This window comes from Perissodus microlepis, chromosome 22 (genome assembly GCF_051167445.1).
Source record: "Perissodus microlepis isolate ML-2025 ecotype Zambia chromosome 22, ASM5116744v1, whole genome shotgun sequence".
Classification (NCBI taxonomy): Eukaryota; Metazoa; Chordata; class Actinopteri; order Cichliformes; family Cichlidae; genus Perissodus; species Perissodus microlepis.
Window position 1 is genome coordinate 4,297,843 of NC_140481.1, and position 21,868 is coordinate 4,319,710.

Genomic DNA, 21,868 nt, shown 5'->3' on the forward strand with positions numbered 1-21,868 from the left:
AGGTCATACCATGTTTCATACTCTGTGCTATGAAATCATTCGCTTATTGGCTAATAAGTCATTGTCAATCACAAGTCACAAACCAAAGACTGTACAGTTGCCACGGTGCTACAAATGGGTTACTTTGTAGATAACTCTTACCACCTTGTGAAACATGGAGTAATCTCTTTACACCATCACCTTAGGCCTCAGTTGCACAGGTCTATAGATGTGTCAGGAACACCATGGGAAGGTCCTGGAAAGATCTCCGTTCTCCACCAGTTGGAGACTGGTTGCTGGCTGTCACTGAAATCTGTTACAAAGAGGATGCTACACCAAAAACCTTGTGACTGCTTTGGTCAATAGCAAATTGAGGCGCTTGCAGTTTGCATGGAAAATGATGACCTGTCTGCATATACTCACTAACGAAGAGGGAGAGAAACTTAAAGTACAAAACAGGAAACTTTTATTTTGACTTCAAAATCAAATTATGCCTTACAGCAGAAACCAGTTTCAAAAGGGGCAACTTTTACTCGGAAGGCAAATGGTCACTATAGTCTGTGTACGTAGCACTTTTCGGGTTCACTACCACTTTGCAATTATTTAGTGTTTGCAGACATCTTCCACTCAATCCAGGCGTGACCTTTTCAACCAATTTCTCCCAGAAGCCACTCGAAAACTCGCAGAAATCGAGGAATATTCATGTTTTCTTAGCAACTGGTGGTTGCCAACGGTTCCTAGGCTTGTGTGACTCCGTCACTCACACTTAAATCAAATAGACAAACCCACACACAGACTGGCAGTTTTAAAATGTTTATTAAAAAATAAAATAGAAAAAAAAATATTTACATAAAAATGTCAAAAAGAACAAAAAGAAAAAAAAAGAAAAGCTGGGCAGTGGTTCCCTCTGGCCACTGGTGTCCATTTCGAGGGTCACTGCTCACATGAATCAGCCAGGACACTGAGGGGCTGCCATCTTTCTCTGAACAGCAGCCACCAGTTTAAAATCCCTCATTGTATTGCAATGAAGAGGGGGGGTGTTAATATTACATTGCATCTACATGTACATGTGTATGCCAAAATCTCAGCGGTCCAAGTCAAGTATCCAACTCTCCTCGCTTCCTTTTCCGCCTCACTTTTAAAACCATCGGGAGAAGTCAGGACAATGTGGAAGAGCGCAACTGAAGCTTTGACCTAATTGTTTTGACCCTCTGGTGAGGAAAAAGGAACAAAGGAAAGTAGACACGGTGAGTTGGCTACACCGGACCGCTGAGATGCACAATTCTTTATTCCATACAGACTTCCTTGGATACTGCATGTCAGTCTTTGCTGTTAAGATTGCAGGCAACTCTAACCGAGCCAACAGCTTTCGATCCCCAATTTAATATTTTTTGTCTCAAATCATTGCTGGTTCTGAGCTCTAGAAGCAAAACGCGGCTGTAAGAATCTCAGTTTGAAAGGGTAACTTCATTCCTCTTGTTGTCAAATTACTATTGGCTTACAACTGCATGAAAGTCAGTGCTGAATGTTCAATTCTGATTATTACCCTACATACGGAAAATTATCTATTTTAAAAAAAAAAATAAAAAAAAAAAAAAAAAAAGTAATAGGGAATAATAGGGTGAGAGTGTATACGCCAGAAAACATCAAGAACTTCTCACCCTTTCCATTGGTCAATGATTTTGATTTTTCTGGTCAAATTTATTAAGTATGAAAGGAATTTGTAAGCTGGAGGTTATGAATAGCTCTTAATCAGCTCGGCCCCGTGACCCTTCGGCCAAAACAGCAAACCTGCTGTGCAGTTCTGACCGACAGATCCGAGCTGCCATGGTTCAACAACAAAAAACAAAACAAAACAACAACAAAACAAAAAAAACAAACAAACAAAAAAAAAAACAGTGCAACAGCAGTGAATGCGTGCAAGTAAGAAAAAGTCAGGAATTGTTGACGGACACTTTGGCCCTTGGCGAAGAGCACCTGCAGAGAGCAAGTCGCTCTGTGGGTGGCGCTTGTTCGTGAACGGTCGGGCGTACGATTACCAAAGAAAAAGAAAAATTCAACTGTGGTGGCGAGTCACGAGTCTTTCTCACACACGTTTCACTATGTCACACACTACACAGACTCAGACCCGACCACTGACATTAACATCCCCCTTGTTCCTTACATTTGACTGACAAGATGCAGAAATACTGGGTCTTAAACACATCATGGCCTTCATACAAACACAAGGGAGTTGTGGCACGGGTGGGGGTCAGGGGATGGGGGCTAGAGTTTACATGTGTTGGCTTGAGAAGTCTGACAGTCAGTAACATCACTCTAGTCCAACAAGCAGTGAGTGGTTTTTTTTTTGGATACATTTTTTTTTTTTTTTTGCTTTTTTTGTCAATGGGAAAAAATAACCCCAAAAATAAAATACAAGAATTGACACAATAATTAGAAGAATCCACTTGCATAGTAATAACACCGGTGTGTGTAGTGTTTCTGGGCGAGTCACAGCCTTCGACAGTCCCCTCTGTGAGCGTGTGTATTTGTATGGCGCGGTGTGCTCGCTGGAAACGTGGTACACACACACATACACACCCCGAGTAAACACAAAGAAAGGCATTGCAAACAATTAGCGGAAGTACCTGGCAATCGAATACACACAAGATTCCTTAATGGAATCAAAATATAATTCCCTTCACTCAGGGTCCTTGGTTCAGGAAGAAACCCCCCCCACGCCCCATCCTCGCTCCCTCCTCCTTTGTCCAGGACCACAAAAAAAGGAGAGAAACCTTATCGCTGAGCATCTAAAGTGTTGGTCTGCGCTAATTTACAGCTGCAGGCGAGAGCTGACCTCAGCCCTGGGATCAGATTTTCCACAGCCACGCCCCCTCTGACACAGCTCAGTGACTTTCTGCCCGCCATTCTTGATCTTCTAACTCAAGTCAGATAAGCTGTTGCCTTCGTGGCCCCAATGCTCCTACAAAAAATAATAACAACAACAACTTTAAAAGAAAAAATGAACACAAAGCCTAAACAAAACAGGCTGAAAATCCTCCGGACGGAGAGAGATATGGCCAAGACAAAGCTATCAGGCCAGCCTTCTTTTGCCAGCCTTCTCTCCCCAAACGACAAAATGAGACAACGACAGATTCCCGTAAGAGACGCAAACAGATACGCGCATTCACACAATCCTCAGGTGGCCACAAAACTTGAGCCTCTCCCTGTGCTTCAAGGATATCCCAGGGCAGAGTTTCATTCCCTCAACTTCCCCTCAGCATGCCTTAGAAAAACTGGAGCGAGGAACAAAACTTCCATAGGGAATTTTTTTTTCCCTTTTGTTGCCCACCTCGCCCATTTTCAGAAAACATGTGAAGAGAAATGATCAGAAATGCCAAGATTATGCTTTTCTGATACGGCTTCCCTTAAGCAGACCACATTTAAAGAGAGGAGAGAAGAAGAGGGGGGGGAGGGGGCATTTCAACCTGGGTCCATCTCAACCTGATGGAGAGATGCGCACACACACACACACACACACACACTTTAGAGATGCTGCCTGGGGAAAGGTTTCGTAAACAAAATTTAAAACTCTACAAAAATAAAATAACAGTATAAAAATGCCTTTACACACACACACACACACACACACACACACACACACACGAAATTAAATAAGCTCTTACTTTAGTTTCAAAAAGAAAAATAACATTATTGCACAAAATGGAGAAAAAAAAACTTTTGTTTTTAAGTGTATTAACTGTAAAAAGGAAACCGTGGGCAGCTTGGCTGCAAGGGTCGAGATGAGGTCAAGTGAGCTTAGCAATACTGTCAACGCTAAGTTCCAAAAAAAGTAAACCGACCTGAACGCAGAGAAGGAAGACACAATACTGAAAAAAAATGGAATTAAAGTCATGCAAAAAAAAGAAAAGAAAAAGGGGAGGGAAGGTACAGAGAGGAGTAAGATGCAGAGCTGAGGGCTGCTGTTCCATGTTGAGGAGCCCTCGGAGTAAAAACTGCTGGTCTCTGGTCCTCTTGTCTGCCTGTCCATCCTCCTTCAAGACGAACGAAGAGCCGCGGCATGCAGTCGGAGAGGAGACGGAGGAAACGGCGAGGAGAGGTTTCTATCTGCTCAGGCTAACCGGCAGGCTGTCCCTCTTCCTGCGTCGCCAAGTGTTGCGGTGATGCTGCGTGTATCCACGGTTAGCCAGAACAGCGTTGTTGACCAGTGGCGGATTGTGGAAGCCCTTCCCGTTGAACTTGGCTCCGTTCTGAAGAGAGATGGAGACGAGGAGAAGACGGAGGGAAAAGGATCAAAGCTGTGATCCCAACAGATTTGTGTGCGGACTTGTCTTTGTGGTTGCTCTGTGATTAAACATGAGCAAAACCACAACACAGAAATAAATGCACGCTGGAGCTAGAAGGCAGGAACCGATATACAAGCTGCCACTGCTGTGAAGAAGTCTTTGCCCCCTTCTTGGTTTCTTTTGTTTTGCATATTTGTCACATGCACATGATTCAGATCAAATAAATTTTTATATTAGACAGAAACATAATATTTGGCCCACTCTTCTTTCCAGGATTAAATTCAGACATATTGGAGGGTTTTCCACCATGACTGGCCTGTTTAAGGACATGTCAAAGCATCTCAATCAGACTGAAGTCTGGACTTAGACTAGTCCACTCCAAAACCATTAAAAAATAAATAAATTACTGGTTATAACCCCAGTGTGTTTAAGCTTCAGAAGACAAACTGATGGTTGGACATTTTTCTGGATTTTCTAGAGTTCATGGTGCTCAGTTAAAACAAGTCATCCAGGTCCTGAAGCTGTAAAGCAGCTGCAGACCATCACACCATTAGCACCATCATGTTTTGACTGTTGCAATGATGATCTTTTCTATAACATTCTGTGTTAGTTCCACAGCTGATGTTTGATTGGCTCAAACATTACAAAAACTTAAACTTTTGTCTCGTCAGTCCACAGAATATTTTCAAAAATGTGGGACAAACTTTTTTTTTTTCTTTTTTTTTTTTTTTTTTTTAAGTTGGCAGCGTTTGTTTTTCCTATGAAACTCTTACTGAGGCAAGTAAGGCCAGCAGTTCTGTATTTGTTGTTCTGGGTTCTTTTGAGACCTCCTAGATGAGTTCTTGAGGCTCTTAGACTATTTTTTGGCAGACCAGCCAATTCTGGAAAAGTTCAGTGTTTCAAGTTCTCTTCATTTGTGGACAGTTGATTGGCTGGATTCACAAAGCTTTGGAAATGGCTTTGTGACCCTTCCCAAACTAATAGATGGCAACGACTCCACGTTTCATCCTTTGAGTTTCTTTAGGTCACGGCATGATGATATGTTGCCTGTTAAGATCTTTTAGCCTACTTCACTTTGTTACACAGGATATGTTTTAAGTGATATCTTGATTCATCAGGTCGTGCAGTAATCAGACCTGAGTGTGGCTAGTGAAACTAAATTCATTTTTCCACATAATGTTAGGTAGGTTTGGATGGGTTTTTCCCCCTTAATACTCCAGTTATCGTTTTTACTCCAGTTATCTTTGTGTAATATTAAAATGTCTTTGATGATCTGAAACATTTAAGTGTGACAAATATGGGGAAAAAAAAAAAAAACCCCAAAACAAAAAAAAAAAAAAAAAGGGCACAGTATTATTTGTGCTCTTGTTTGATTGAACGTTTCCAAACGATAAAGACTCACAGGACTGGACAGACCAGTCATTTCAATGCTGAAGTAGCTGAAGTCAGTTTTTTAAAGCACTCACCACTTTTTAAACGTCACCAAAACACGCAAAAAGCCAGCTGCAGATTTTGTCATATTCCCCTTTAGATATATTATGCATGTGGTATGGAAAACTAATTTCCATAAATAGATGTCTGGCATTTGTATCAAAACCAAACCTCTTCATGGTGCATGCATTAGGAGGCGTGGCTCCCTCTGGGCAATGCAGCGGCCACATTGACCAATCATTACAATAAACAGCAGCGACCAATGCGGTGCATATTGGTGAAAGCTAGCTTGGTTTAGCATAAAGGCGGGGCACAAGAAAATCACCAGTTTTTAAGCACTATCACAGCTGCAGCAATGTCATTAGTTATTGGAATGCAAATAGCAATTGAATTTTTTATGTAACCTGTACAGAATAATGAGAGCATAAAATGAGAAATAACAAACATGTGACATAGGATGAAGACGCTGAAGAGAGACAAGAAATGAAATGACAGAGTGGAAACCCTGTGTGGGAGACAAGGTTGTCTCGGTAGTGCATTTGAGTGTGTTTGTGGCATCCAGCGCCTACCTTATGTGTGTGGCTGGAGTGGGGACTGGGCGGAGGCTGGGGGCTGGAAGGGGCAGGGGCATGAGCATGGGCTGGGGGGTGCATGTGGAAGAAGGGGGGGAGCCCGGTGTCTATACACACCTGTCTGCCAGGCATGGAGTGCATTGCTAGACCACCGGGCAGTGAGACGCGAGCCTGGGGAAAGAGAGGCAGAATTTAAATTGGAAATCTAGTAGTTTAGTTTTTTTAATTGAATACCGCAATAAAAATCTGCAAAAACCTGCACATTTTATGTCTTGTTCTCTACCCTACTGATTTAATATGCTTCATTTGTAGTCCAAATTTTAACCACTATATAATCCCATTTTACATGTAAAATTCAGGCTAATTCAGGCAATCACTGCTGCTTGTAGCCACGGCCGCGTGCCTACCTGGGAACCTGGAGGCATGAGCAGATGGTGTCCTCCCATGCCAGGTTTGCCGGTGCTCATGTTGAGGCCTGGAGTTAAAGCTAGGCCGAGGGGTGGGAAAGGCGGGTAAGCTGGCAGGGTTGGTGGAGGGAGGGGACATGGCAACGCTGAATCAGAGTCCTGATGGATCAAAGCAGAGGACATTGTTAAACAAAAAAAAAAAAACAGATTTCCATCTGAATACTAGAATAAAATGACAGTAAATTAAGCTGTACTACCATTAGAAGGATAAGAGGCATGTAGTTATGTCATGTGTGTGGCAACATTATCCTTTTATGCTGGATGTCAAGTGCATAATCAGAAGAAACTGTTTGGTATTTTTCAAGAACTACATCAGAAATACAAGCAGCATGTGCATTGTTACTAGTCCTGCATGGGGTTTCTTACGTTATCAGACCCAGACAGTGAGGACACTGATGAGGCGGACGAGTGCTGCTGGGGGCTGGAGATGGACATGGGAGAGTCCGCGCTGTGGGGTGACACTGAATCCCTTTGCTGCTCATCTGACCCAACACCACCTCCCAGCACACAGTTCTCTTGCTCCGACACCGGCTTTTTGGGAGGCGACACTAAAGAAATAGAATTAATGGTAAGAATACATATCATGCTTTAAAATAAAAAAAATTAAAAAAAGCTGATGCTTAATGAGACAATTGAATAGCATCAATGGCAAAACTGCATCTATTTTGTTTTGAAACCCGATGATTTGTACCTCTGTTGTCCGGTCGCACCAAATCTCTGCCCCCCCACTTCTTAACGATCCATTCCCTGTAGTCGATCACTTCCTTGGTCAACCTGATTATCCTCCCCAATGTGCTGCAGGGACAAGATAGAAACATTTAAATAAAAGAGCTCTACTCTTATCTAAGGTGTCAGTATTACTTTTAAATAGCTTGGATTCTAACCTTTCACAGTCTTTGTTGGGATATGACTGTGCAAGCGGGGAGACAGCATGACTCAGGACAATGAAGGCATAATTAAACACCTCCTTGACTTGCATGGCACCGTAGGAACCCCTTCCCACATCATTACCTACAAGGTGGAGGGGAAACAAGAGAGGAAAAATTTTAAAAAGACCAATTTAACCGGTTTTAACCAAGTTTTACATTTTCTAAAATTGTTAGTGGCTGTTAGATTACTTGTTACTTAATTGCAAAATGTGCAAAGCATGACTGATCTTAAAATGTGTTATTCAACACACAATGGACAGAGTATTGGAGTGAGCTATATAAAAATACATGTGATTAAAGTGCACTATGCAGCATTTTGTATAATACAAGCTTTAGAAAAAAAATAATCCGTCAGTGAGTGAAATGCGAAATGGGATATTTGGGCTCTACACTAAATGCCTCAACGCTTTTCTTCAGCTTCCCTGCACCCCAATAAGCTAACGTTAGCCAAAGGAGAACACTAATCACTAAAGCCAGCAAATATCAGCTCTCAACACAAGACAAAACCAAAAATAGATGGCACTCTCCCCAAAGAGTCCACACTACCTAGCTGCTTTAGTGGGTATTTAGCAAATTGTCTAAATTAGCGAGTAGTATACTGTTAGCCAATGCTAACCAGAAAAAAAACAAAACAAACAAAAACAAAAATAAACAAACAAACGCACCAACCTTCTGGCCAAATGCGTAGATGATTCAAGACAAGGCCAAACTTGGGATAACATCAGCAGGGTATTTTCTTGACTGACTTTCATTTCATTTGGAGAATATAATTAGACTATAAGCTAGCTCTGTTCTGGCTAATGCTAGCTTGCCTTCTAACACAGATATAAGCTGTAAGCTCCAACACTGTGAGCTATCCAGCTTAGTAACATAAGGCCAGTTAATACACATGTCCGTTTTACATACATACAGCATCTTTAAAAATTATTTTATTGTTTTAAACAAATCAAACTTTAAACTTTTACAGTAATTGGTTTAAACATATTTAGCTGCTGTGCCAGTCTTAAGACGAACACCAGAGGATACTAAAAATTTAAATCAAACATAGTATGACACACTGATGACCTCTCTTTGGATCATAAATGCCAACCTGAAAATGTAGCTTAAAGTCTTATTTGTTTAGAGACAGATGGTATTTCACACACACCTGGAAGTAGAGGGTCCTCTATGTAGAGCATGGATGGTCTGTATCCATTTGTCATGCCCTTCATAATCTCCTCTTTGGCTATGTATGCGCCTCCATTTTTAATGCGAATCCCTGTTTTCAAGTAGTTGAAATTACGGCCGTACAACTCAAAGAACTCGATCAGTAACACTCCCAGGTTCTCACTGGGGTTGGTGGGATCGATACGAGGATGGAGCTGAAGAGAAAGGAAAGAGACTGGATTAGGGTGTATTTGAGACAACTGCTTCACTAATAAAGATTCGATTTTATGTTGTCCTACAACAGCTAATAAACTACTTCTGCTTATGCCACTATAAATACATATGCACACGATATTATCAAGCAGCACTACTACAACATAATCCGCTTCAACTGTTGTGACATGACATCCCTGTACCTGTAGGAAACTGATGACCATGAGGATGAGACTGTAGGAGCTGATGCCCCCGGTGAAGACTTCGTTTAGATCCCTCTGCAGCAGAAACTGCTTCAGCACAAAGATCAGGTAAGGCAGCACTGGATACTTCTGAAAGCAAAATGCAGGGACAGATGTGGAATGAAAATGCCTGATTCAAACTATAGATTAAGTAAGAAAACACCAGAGCGCAGCACAGAATCTTAAGAGTAAACGCAGATAAAAACAAATTGACTCGGGCTCCAGCTACATAAATCACTCAGGAGAAAGAGGGTTTCTAATGAGATATATGTAGAACTGTGAGTCAGAAACGAGACTAGACTACATTATAAGTAAAGAGATGAAATGATCCGGCTGACTAGCACGTCAATCATTATCTCATTAAGGGTGTGAATCTTTGTCTAAAGAACAGCCTAATTCATGACTCAGGGACAGGCTGGTGCTTTGATCCAAAGCGACGGTGAACACAACTTTGAACGTGACGCAGTTTAATCTTGTAAACTAACTCGATTCAGAAACCACCCCCCAAAAAAAAAAAAAAAAAAAACAACAAAAAAACACTTAGAACACAAGCCCAAATGAATCCAACAAATCAATAAGTCAACTTTAAATAACTTATCTTATATAATGCTTTTCCTTATATTCATCATAAATATTGTTAAAAATTTGGATGGTCAATTTTTTTATTTCCTTTTTTTGTTCTTGGCTTTGTATGATTTGAGTGATCCAAGTGATTTGATTTGAGAATAGCAGATATCCTTATACGGTCACTGCAGGCACACAGAGACGATTACTACTGAAAGTAATGTTTTTTTTAGCAAGTCAATGAAGCTAAATACAAAAACTTTCAGTCGTTCAATGTACCAATTGTTACAACCCCGACTTCCAACTGTCAAGCTGCCAATTGGGCCAAACTTTCTAAAAAGCTATCAATATGAGGTGCGTGTGATAATCCAGAGGGACCTGTTTTTTGATTTTCCAATTGAAAAGGCAGCACAAGCTCCTGGCAGAATGTGTGTATCTGTGCCAGTGGAGCAGCAGAGCGCTGTCAACTTTTCAAATATCCTTTTAAGGAGTAAGAACAAGACTGCGGGATGCACTGAGGCACCTGGCCACCATGTGAAAATCAACTCTGAGTTGACCTTTCAATGACAAGACTGCACCGAGTCTGTCACGCCCACATGCAATCACGGCAGCAAACAAAAGCCCCAACAAAATCTGATAGCTCGCGGCAGCAGCGGCACCTGGAATTCCTTTCCCGCATTAGTTCCTAAAACTGTGATTAAAGTGGGCATGGATCCAACTCGAGCAGGAATTTCTGTGCGAAACTCACCTCTGCTGTGCAGATTTAGCAACAAGAGCTTCAGCAGGACAGACTGACGGAGTTAAATGGGGGCTTGACGGAGCGATGTTGCTGGTTCTGTTCCAGCTTCACTTTGGACATGAGATGAGCCGGTACAAGATTGGAGTGAAGTAAAGAGTAATGGTTTAAACTGCTGGGTAGGCTATATTCAAAGAGGGAATTTCCAATTTCCAAGTTCCACCTCACTGCAAGACAGCAATTATGTGACTCCTCCAGTGGTTTTTTTTTTTTAAATTCAAATATGAAAACATGACCTTTTTCCTGCTCTCTTCCTCCATCTCAGTGTATTCCTTCTACTGTGCACTGTTGCCTTCTGGTCTAAGTAAACAAAGAAAGCAGTACCAGAACTACACATGGCCATGAAGTTTGACTTTAGACAACAAATTATAGGAAATAACTAAGTCTCCCCCTCTGTGCCTGGTACGATTTAACACATTGCTCATATAAGTAAGCAGCAGCAATGCAAGTCCCCATGTTAAAAACAGCAAATAATATGCCTTGCTGTGAGCTAATTCATTTAGCTAACAACTTGTCAGTCCATCACTACACCAAACATGGTCACTCCTAGCTCCATAAAGCCAGCGCCCACTACCAGGCAGCAGACTGGTGAAGTGTGTGAGTGGGGTAGTTATTTGTGCTACTGCAAAAATAGGAGAAACATCCACAGCCAGCAGCCAGCGAAGCCCCGTGAGAGTGCTTTAAGATGGAGGGGTGATCATCAAAGAAAGGTCAAACAGTTTCCAGTGACTTTCATGTGTTTTTGCTTCAAAATCCCAGCTCTGTCCGCAAATCACAAATGCATCTTCAACCAAAGCCGTTGATCTAATTTGCAGTTTTAGGAACAGTGATCTGGTTTAAACCAAAATGTCATGGGTTCTAACTTCATGCTTTGTCCAGCTCTCCGTCAAATTTTATGAAAACCGGCTTAGTTTTGTGTGTAATCTTTCTGACACACAAACAGATATATGAAGTAATACCCCGTCTGTATAGCCAACCATGTAAAATCTCCAGCGCTGAAGGCACCTCTCACCTTCATGTAGCCTTTAATGAAGCTTGCAGCCTTGACTCCAGTCTCTACGTTAAAACTGATGTCCACCTTGACGTCAGTCCTCTGGTCGGTCAGCTTGATGATTGGCACCTGAAAGATGAAGTGAAATGGATCAACAAACACTACAGTCATGTCTTTCTGTAAAAACATGCTCACTGTGTCCTGGAACACAAAGAGGAAAAAAGGGAAGGGGAAAAAAAAGGAACAACTGTCCCAAATGACAAGCTTTTAGAAATAAAAGCTAATCCAAAAATGAAAACTCAGCCATTAACTACTTATTATCATGTCAGTCAAGAAGGCACTGAAGCCTGTGGTCGCTTGCCTGGTTGTGTGCACAGCCCACACGATGACTGTGCGGGCCACTGAGTTGCTGTTTTCAAATGTATCCCTGCAGGATAGGAGCTATAAACACCTCCGAAGTAGGTGCACACATTAGCCCGAGCTGCAGAGTGATGGCTTTGACACAATGAAGGGAAGTTGCTGTGGAACCGAAATGAGTCGGTAAGTAAAGTATGACTGACCTCGGCTGAACAGATGACGGCAAGTTTTCATTTTGGGTGAACAAGAGCAGACAAAGTACGCACTTCAGCATTCGCATCATAGTGGTTTCCAAAAAACAGCAGACTATTAATCAAGAAAGAAATGGACAGAAAGTCCACCACAACTCAGGAAATGTGTCAACTGTGAGGCAAACAGATGGACGACACTGACGGTGTCTCACAGGTTAAAGTGGACATTAAAGGGAATAAGTCAAAGCTTTATACTTCTGGGCACTGGAAGTGCACAAGAGCTTTTTGGTGGCAAATTTTGTTTGCCTGGATTTCTTCCAGCTCTCCTCTTGATTTCTCTTTACTTGAGCTACAAGCATTTATTAGTTAGTGTGAAGAACTATCATTTTATCATTAGGCCAAAGCAATCAATTACTATTTTATACACAGGGTGGAAATTTATCATCTAGTTCCTTACTGAGAAATAAGCAGTTTTTAATTTTGACATTTATGTAAATTTTCTGAATTGTCTTTATTAATCCGTCTGTTTCTGTAGAAACATTTCACAAGTTTCTTTTGTAGAAAATACTGAGCTATAAAGATACGGATGTCATGTAGAGCCCAGCTGATACAGCAGGTGATTTAACAATGTGATGTATTTGACAACTGATTTTTTTTGAGGCCCACAAAACAGATTTCCATAAAGTTTATTATGAGTTTCATTTATGTTTTCCATTTTCTTCAAATACTCTTTTATGCTACTCCGGACTCTGTTGCTAACCAGGAAATTGCAGATATCGTGTCAACAAACCATGCTTTTCATTTAGCAGCCATTGTGAATGGCAATACAGTTAGATTTGCAAGTCGCCAATCTATGGTCCAACAATAAATCAGTGCGGCTCGACTAGCTAACAGGTATCTAACTAATCCTATGGGATAGTTTGGACTAATATATTAGAAAGCATTTTTCACCATCAAGTGTTAATTTTTCTTTGTTTTGTTTTTTTTAATAAATACCAGCCAATAACTCGTTAAACTCTTCTCAACCAGCTGCAATAAAGGATCAGTTGCTGGCCGCTATGAATGCAGAAAATAGCCAATATTGGCCGATAGTATTGTCCCACCAATAAATCAGCTGTGCTCCAGTGTGATGGCCCAAATGCAATGACATGCTATAGGTGCACACAGGCACAGAGTGGAGAAGCACGACCTGCTTGTCTCTACTTACTGTAGCCTTGTCCAGCACTTTAATGGAGTTAGGGTCGGCAACTTCATGCTTGCGAAGAGCTTGTTCAAGCTCTTGCAGTGGCGGGCGCTCCCACTTCCCAGTCACCATCAGGTCAATATCACTAAGGGCAAAAAATTAATTTAAACAAACATTAATTAGTCCTAAAATTAAAATGACCTCGCAGCAAAACAAATCAGGAACAAAATTAAGTTGGCTATTTAAAAACTGAATAAATTTAAATCCTGCTCTTACCTTGTTGGAAGGTACAGCCCTGTGCTGAAGCTGCCATATATTTGGACCTGGTAAAACATGGTTACAGAAGTGTGAAAATGACCAAAATCACTGTCATTCATGGCATACAAGCTGACGTGTTACAGCTCTTCACATCACATTCTAACCATAAAGGGTTTGGCAACTTGCAACAACTACACTTCTAGCTCATTTGCAGTGGTGCTGTATATATCCAGTTCAAATGTTTGCAAACGACCAGGACTTAGGCATTTCCGGCTCCCTACTTCAGAGACTGTAAACACTGCCAAGTTAAGTACGCTGCCAAATTAAGTACACAATAGCAAAGAACAAAAATGCTGTGCTTGAGGGCTGCAAGTGAATGCTCTCCAAAGGAAGCGGAGTCATTTCCTTTTCCGTCAAGGCAAAAGCACCACGACAGGCCAGGGTAAATACATGGAAATGAAAAGGGAGGCTGGGACAATCCGAGGCTTGATCCATTTACCTGACAATGTGGCTCACAGCAGAAGTGGTGAAGACTGGCAGCCAACAAATCACTGCTGCGCGTGTTTTACATGATTAAGCAACGAGAGAGGCAGTGCATCAACCGCGCCTTGCTGTACTCTTCTCAACCAGCTGCAAGATCCTCCATCACCATTTCTACACCTCTCAAGTGCGAGTACAAACACTAATTTTTCTGTTTTAAAGAGTGTCTCATAACTGCTTTCCAGTTAGTTAATTATGTTCTCATTCCTTCTAAGGAAACTACAAAACAGTGGTAGTATGGGGTCAGTTTTTGTTGGGTCTGACACATAGTACTTTTGTTAAAGAGGAACAGTTTGGTCAAAAGTGTGAGTAAGAGATCGATGCCAATCTCACGTCTGTCTGTTATTTAGAAAATTAAAACTAGGAGTCTGTTTGTTAGCTTGCGGTTTAACAGGAGGAGGGGTGACATGTGCCAGACTGAAACTTGGACGTGCACACCTGCGGTCCTGTGATGCTGCCAGGTGATTAAGTCACTAAACCTGGCCAAAAAACATCCGAGCTGACTAATCTCTCACGCCCAATCACACTTCTTGATCGCAATAACTGATGTCATCTCTTGTCCAGTGATATTTCAAATGTCATATTAATACATTTTGTCTTTACAGTTTTTGAAATTTTTGTGCCTAATTTAAGCTCATTTTTAAGGGTTGTAGCCTAATGAAATTATTCAGTCAAAAATAAATAGTTTTTAAAAAGCACTAGCTGAATTTTCAAAATTTAAGCATGTTCCTTTAAATAATAAAATCATTGAATTAAAATGTACAGCTGTTAAAGGAGTGTGTAGTGAGAGCAAGGCTGGTATGCATAGATGTGCACAGTTAAAAAACAAACAGTTGGTGCTCCACCTGCTGTGGATCCAGGTTAGTTTCAAAGACTGCCAGCTGCGGCCCAAAAAGATCAAAGGTAGCGTCTTTTTCCCAGACAGAGAAAGAAAAAATAAAATAATAATTATTTAAAAAAAAAAAAAAAAGGGGGGGGGGGACACTGTACTGTATTGAAACATTTGATAGTTTCAGCTATGATTTAGGAACACTGACAGGATATCAGTGAAGTCTCTGATTTATGCTGATCCAAACAAACATGTGTGCGTGTGCATGCGTAACATACATCAACAGTAGGCCACAGCTCCTTGATGACCACCTCTATCCGGTTCACCACCTCCTTCCTCATAGCTGCCTCCTCCGGCCGAGGAGATATGTATTTGTAGAAATCCATCACCTCTTCGTGGAGTCTGGACAAAAGGACAAATAAGGGTTAAGTACAAGAATGAACTAAAAATAATCCAACTACGTGGTCACTGCTCTGGAAAGGTTCACACTGCTACTGCCGATGTATACATGTACTAACAAAGCTCATGATTATATGGACACTGCAAACTGAGAAACACTGCAACAGCTTATTAAAACATAATCGATGCCACAAGCAGATCTCAAGGTGTAATGAATATGCACCTCAGCCTGGTAGTGTTACAGCACTAATGAAAGCTTCCCTAATGAAAATGAACTTCGACTTGCAAGACTGTCACAGGGTTCAAAACCTTCAGGAAGTGGCTTCTCATTTTAGCAGGTACCGATCGTCATGTTCAGTGTTTAATATGACAAATGCAGCAGGTGGCGGATTGTATCAGCTGTTGCTAATGAACCTCAACTCTACAAGTGATTGATGACAGCCCCCACCCCCAAAAAAGCATCACTCTGTAACATCCCGGTAAAACCAGATCACGAGTAATGCTTCTTCTCTGCACCACAGTGTCATTTGAGAAAGCGCATTATCCCAAATAAGCTGCCATGTAAGGGGACTTATACTCAGTTCCAGCTTCGTATTCTTACTCTCAGACTCCAAATTAGCTTTTCACAATTCACACATCAATATAATCCTTAATCATCTTACACTGGTCCCCAGTTCATGCTCTGTCTGAAGGGTGAACAGAAGGTTTGAACAGCAGGTGGGAGGGGCGGGAGATGACCATATTGGGGATATCTGCTCTCACTGACATCATAGAGAGCCAGGAGTAGGAAAAAAAAAATAGTGTGTTTAAAACCATCTGAGCCCAAGCTTTCAGGTCACAGAGGTACATAAACTGACCTCAAACTTTGTTTAACGTTTCTATCATTGAAGCATTACATATGTGAGACAATGAGAAAAGAATTTTAGGTCTCCAAGTGTTTTCAGACAGTAAGTTTTATATTATATTGTTAAAGTGATTAAAATGGGTAATATTCCAGTGGAGTAAGAGTTACATTTAACAGTTGCATATTATGTTCTTTGGACATCTAGGCAAATTTTATTTGAAATCGCTGACACCACATTAGACTAGCATGGGCCCACTTTAAATTAGGAATCCATTAGCTAGCAGTGACCCTGTTGACTGATATCAACATACTGGAAAATAAAATGCCATTAACCAGTGTCGCTGGCCCATATGCGTCAGCTGTGGTGCTGTGTGATACTGCAAATTTTGTTATTGATCCAATACCGAGGAAATGCAGCCATATTGCAGACACTGATACATTTAGTGCATCAAACGGCTTATGCAGTGGAGAACACTGTGTCATGACTTATGAGATTAATTATCAATAATTTGTAAACTGAACATTTTCATTTTTCATAGTGGATGTTTGAGATTTTTGAGGGGGTTTCTTACATTTCCCCCAGAAGTAAAACGTTAACACAGTTCAGTGGGCTACATACTGAACTCGGAGAATACAAACAAACTATCAATCCTATTGCGCTAGTATCAATCCAATACCAGTGTTGGGGTTGGGTCATTTAGACTGATCTACCCACCTGTAATTGGCTGTGTCGCAAAAATTTTAAGATTCTTTCTTTTAATTAAAAAAACTAAAAAAAATTAAAAAAAAAAAAAAAAAAGCTGCGTAGATGTTACTTTGTTATTTTATTGATCTGTTGTTATTTCTAAATCATTGCATCCCTGTTTCAGATCATAGCAATAACAAACTTCAAACAGTCTTATTTTGAACTGGTGCCCTCTTTTGATCAAGAAGCTACAGCTGTTATTTCAGCATATCAAACAGATTTCTTGGGAAAATGGAGATAAATATTGGATTTGACTGGAAGATTCCCAATACTGTGATAATGGAAAACTCAATTAGGAAATCTGGTCTAATTGTGAAGTCTGAAAATGCATAAATATATTTTGGAATTGCAACTTTATAAAACCACGTTACTAAACCTGCCTGCTTCAGTAACAGTCAAACTTAAATAATTTGATATATTTGGTTTTTTTTAAAAAAGACAAAACATAAGTTTTTCTATGCCTTTATGAGAAGTCTCTTAGATCAGTACCAATTTAACCATCCTAGATTCGGCCAACTGTAGCCCTGCCCCATATTGTAACCACCAGGCCAAAAATAAGCCTGAACTAAAGTGGTCAACGTGCAGAGGAGCTATGCTTTGCAGAATACTCATCTTCACTGAATACATTTGGCTTACGGAAAGACAACGGCACAACACACACCTGAGGTTTTGAGTGGAATGTGACCAAGGTTTAAGTAAAACACTGGAGGGCCAGAGTAGGCCTGGGAGTCTCCCAGGCCCGTTGTTGATATGGATTTGTGTTTGACAACGGGGCACGTATAATGTACAGATTTCTGACCAGTTAAATGCCTTCGAACAGAGGAAGTCTGTTTGACCCATTCGTTTTTTTTCCTAGGAATGCATGCCACGATGCCAGTGTGAAATACAGAACAGGGGGGGACTGTCACAATCAATTACCAGAGCCCTGAAGAAAATGCACTCAGCCCCATGGGCCCACTCCTTGGTGAAAACTCTGTCAGCAAACCAGTCAGTCCAGCGTGTATCCATGCTAACTGTCCAATGATTACACTCCACACAGCCCACAGTTAGAATAATAGCTATTACCAGAGCCATCCCTGACAAGCAATCTTACAGTAAACACTCAAAGCTTACAACTTTACTCCACCACAACATACAAGTATTTTTATGTTCACACTGTTCCAGTTTGAAGTGAAACTCCCTCTCTGTGCAGAACTTTAAAGGGCACCCCTGAAGGCAAACCAAAGCAACACTAGTCGGCACACAAGCTGAAACTTGTGTCAGAAAACTTGTAGAACCACGAATTACAAGATGAAATTCACTGTGGTTTCAGAAGAAAACATTCATTAACAACTTCAAACTTCTCAGCTCACTTAGATTTCACTGCAATTGGGAAACTCTGCATCACGCATGTGGAACTGCTTTCGTGACAAACACTGTTTCGTTGTTACAGAAGATTCCCAGATGGGTGCAAGCAGCCATTACAAATATCACAAATTCCTGCAACACATTCAGAAATTCTTCGCTCATTTGTTTCAGGAGGGCTTCTGTTAGTGCTCAGTTATACTTGAAAATCAAAAGCTATTCAGTTAGTGTTTTTATTACACCAACAATGCAGATATTGCAAATTTAAACAACCCTTATTTACCATTTATAGACATTAAATATTAGGTGAACTCAATACTAAGAAAATATAGCTAATCTGTGGCTAAAGAGAGTTCCTGGAAACTGATTTTAATCATACTTCAGTACTCTGGGATCCACCCTGTATGTTATGTCATATTGGCAGATCTACAAAAGAATAACCTGCAAATAGGGAGTGCAACCAAATTAACTTGGGAACAAAGGTAATTAATTCTGAACTAAAGCACGTACCTTGCACATAACTAGTCCTTTCCCCCACAAATTGTATCGAATTATGTTTAAAACAGTCAATATTGAGAATTAATCTCGCAGGTTTCACCTCCCACGCTCACTGCCAGATTGCCTGATTACTTTTCGGATTCACCACAGCAGATTGCTAACAGGTTAAGTGCAGTTGTCCATATCGTTCAAATTAAGCTGGTTTCAACCTCGTCAACAAAAAAAAAATGTTGTAAATAGATTATCATATTTAATTTCTAGTTCTGTGTAATTACATTTCACTGGAGGAATAAAGAGGTTGTAATTCTGTTTTTAAACAGTTTTTCACGTTAAGTCCAGCCTGCATAGGAAGCCGTTGGGTAAATTAGCTTTAGGCTCCTCGTTTAGGCTAACTAACGGACTACATTTAAAAGCAGCGTATCCGGTCGGCACCTTCTAAATAAATAAACCATTAAGAAAATCTACTCAAACTCGCTTCACACCAACACATTATTCAACACTTCAGAACACATTTTATTGCTTTACTTAATAGTTGGGCTCGACAGCTTGCTGGAATTATCGTGTTCGGTAACGGCCCAGTTTAACCTTCTGAATACCAAATCACGGCACTTCCGGTCTTTTTCTGGCCGTCTGCGGCTGCCTTTACGCAGCTATAACGGTTAGCTAATCAGCCAACGGCAAGAAGAAAAATGTCCAGCTTACTCTCCAGTACTCAGTGTACCGCCATAATCCAACTGCATTGCAAAACAAGAGTATAATATATAACTATACTGTTTATATTGCCAAACAGACGACAGCGTCAGGAGACGTTTGTCAACTTATTACAGCTTATTTCACCACAAATCAGCGATGCGGTTAAGTCACTCACCCGAGTACCCCTGGGCTGTACTCCCTCGTCTTCCAGGGCGTGCAAGTGCTCGCATAATTGCCATTAGTGCAGTTAGAAATCGAATAATTCATCCCATAAGTGCTCGCCTTGTTGTCACTTTTCCTTCGGCCCGGGTGATGACTGTGTGGTTGATTAATAGGTACAGAGGGGTGAACCTGATGCTGGTTCACGCAAATCTGCTGTAACTTGAAAGCCTGGTGCTCCTGCGGGTGACGGTGATGGTAAAGGTTGACATTATTGTCCATGCTGTCTCTCAAGTTGAAGAGCAGGTTGGCACCCCCGACGTTATTATTAATACTCCCCGTAACATTTCTATCCATAGTCCTCTCAAGTGAGCAGCTGGAGGGGGGACTGTCCGTCCCGGATTCCTGCGAAGACGACGAGGCAGATCCCGTTTTATGGGACGCAGTTTTCCCCTCACCTGGCTCGCTGATGTTCGACGGGGTTAAAGAGTTGTGTACGTTCCTGTTGGACAGTGCTCTCCCCAGCGGAGGAATCGCATTGCCGTTACCGCTACTACTGTGTGCAGCGCCGTTCGTGATGCTACGATGGCTGCTGCCGTTGCTCATGCTTCCTGTAACGTTACCGTTGCTGCTGCAGATGCTCTTGCTCGAAGCCACGGCGGTCGCCACATTTTTTAAAACCGCGTAACTCATACACTGGTTGTGGTTTTGATTGTGGAGCTGCTGCTGAGCGGAGAGAGTCCGTACTCCCTGAGAGGTCTCCCAGACGTGCATCCATAAGGCGTTCGCAGGTCCTTTCTGTTCGGGCTGAATCCAAGCTACCCTCGGATCCATTCAACTTCTTTCTCTGGTAACCCCCCCGACAAGTCCCTAACTAACACTTCCGAGCCCGTGATGAACCTGCGCCGCTTCTCGGACCTTTCAAAGGTCGCTACGCTGTCCGGGGTTACGAGAACAGACGCGTTTGAACATTAAACCGAATTAGGACCATTGATAAAGTGGCCCCCTTTTACACCGCTAGCTGGAAAATTTGCTAGCTGATTCCTACGGGAATTCAATATGGCGTATGCTCTTCAAAATCCACACGCATGCGTCCTACCAGGGATTTCTTAAATGATGACTGCGCCCCCCCACCCCCAATCCGCCCACTCCTTTATCGCTCCTCGGCCGGGAGACTGATGATATGCAGGGAATAAATATTAGAATTTTAATTTGATAAATAATTCACTGGACAACAAATGAGGTACACGGTAAACGTCGATAATGAATAAAATGACCTGGGGTCTTTCTATTTTTTTTTTAAATAAAGCAGGGCCTGGCAGTCCGCAGATCCTTGTGCGCTCAGTTTCAACTTCCCCGCTTTCACCAGTGGGTGGAGGAATGGATGGGTGGGTTCATAGGGGATCCCCATCAACACGAGGCCGGACAGAAGCTTATTGTTGCACAAATGATTGACTATTAACGTCCTGGACACGAATGCATGTCTTGAAATATTCACGCATTAAAGAGAAATCATTTATATAGATTTCCCCAATTTATATGTTATATACTCATTAGAGTTCGGGGACATTAACAGATTTGGCCCTGCAGAATACCTGACTTTTTCCGTGGGTGATCTAGCTATGGATCCGCAGCTTCCTCTGAAAGACAAAAACTGGAACTATGTAAATTTTAAGGAAAGTATAATTTACTTCAAAAGAAGATCAGGCCATGAGACTGCCGGCATCCCAAACACTTCCTCGAGGCCACAAACTCTGGCCCTTGAAATGCTGCTCACATACACACAGCAGTAAGCCTACACTGCAGTGCAAACACAGACTGTATATAAGGACATAGAGGCTTTTCATACGATCTAAGTACAACAACACAGTAACATGGTCCCCCCCGTCTAAGTTTAAAGGGCCTCCTTTTCCCCCGTTTATTATTTCAGATGCACACTGCGGACCTGGATTCCAAATGTTCATTTTGAAGTGAAGCACAGCAGGTGGTGTTCATCATCCCAGTATCTCAATACTGCCCAGGCCCCACCGGTAACAGCAATTTCCCAAGCCATTAAACACTACGGTGAAGGAGTGGCAGGCAGGATAACCAGCACCTTCTGGGATGTGTATGTATTTCTTTTTAAAGAGTATCTTGCATAATGCCTGCCCCCAACCTCTGCTACTCACGTGCAGCATGTGACATAGCCAAAGAAACTCCCCCCTAGAGCAAA

General features: G+C 41.6%; 1 protein-coding gene across 2 annotated transcripts; it reads right to left on the reverse strand.

Moving 5' to 3' along the window:
* Window positions 1-776: 776 nt before the first annotated feature.
* Window positions 777-20,740, reverse strand: tent4a (terminal nucleotidyltransferase 4A). 2 transcript variants are annotated; one of them, XM_084919442.1, is made up of 13 exons: window positions 19,673-20,740; window positions 15,253-15,376; window positions 13,624-13,670; window positions 13,372-13,492; window positions 11,638-11,745; window positions 9,227-9,355; window positions 8,812-9,025; window positions 7,620-7,746; window positions 7,427-7,530; window positions 7,102-7,283; window positions 6,676-6,834; window positions 6,266-6,439; window positions 777-4,229 (listed from the first exon to the last, which is right to left on the reverse strand). In XM_084919442.1, exons 1-13 carry the CDS (start codon window positions 20,488-20,490, stop codon window positions 4,083-4,085), a joined length of 2,454 nt encoding a protein of 817 aa, XP_084775568.1. In that variant the 5' UTR covers window positions 20,491-20,740; the 3' UTR covers window positions 777-4,082. The 2 variants fall into 2 exon arrangements, with proteins under 2 accessions (XP_084775568.1, XP_084775569.1); XM_084919443.1 differs by having other exon boundaries at window positions 6,386-6,439; window positions 19,673-20,739.
* Between the last annotated feature and the right edge of the window lie 1,128 nt (window positions 20,741-21,868).

What these genes read in the sequence shown, in the direction of transcription:
- tent4a (XM_084919442.1), bottom strand. Translation starts at nt 20,490, where the DNA reads ATGGATCCGAGGGTAGCTTGGATTCAGCCCGAACAGAAAGGACCTGCG. An exon ending in AAGTGCTGGACAAGGCTACA is followed by an intron (nt 11,746 to 13,371) that starts GTAAGTAGAGAC and finishes TTCATCTTTCAG; the next exon opens with GTGCCAATCATCAAGCTGAC. An exon ending in GGTGCGACCGGACAACAGAG is followed by an intron (nt 7,284 to 7,426) that starts GTACAAATCATC and finishes CTATTTCTTTAG; the next exon opens with TGTCGCCTCCCAAAAAGCCG.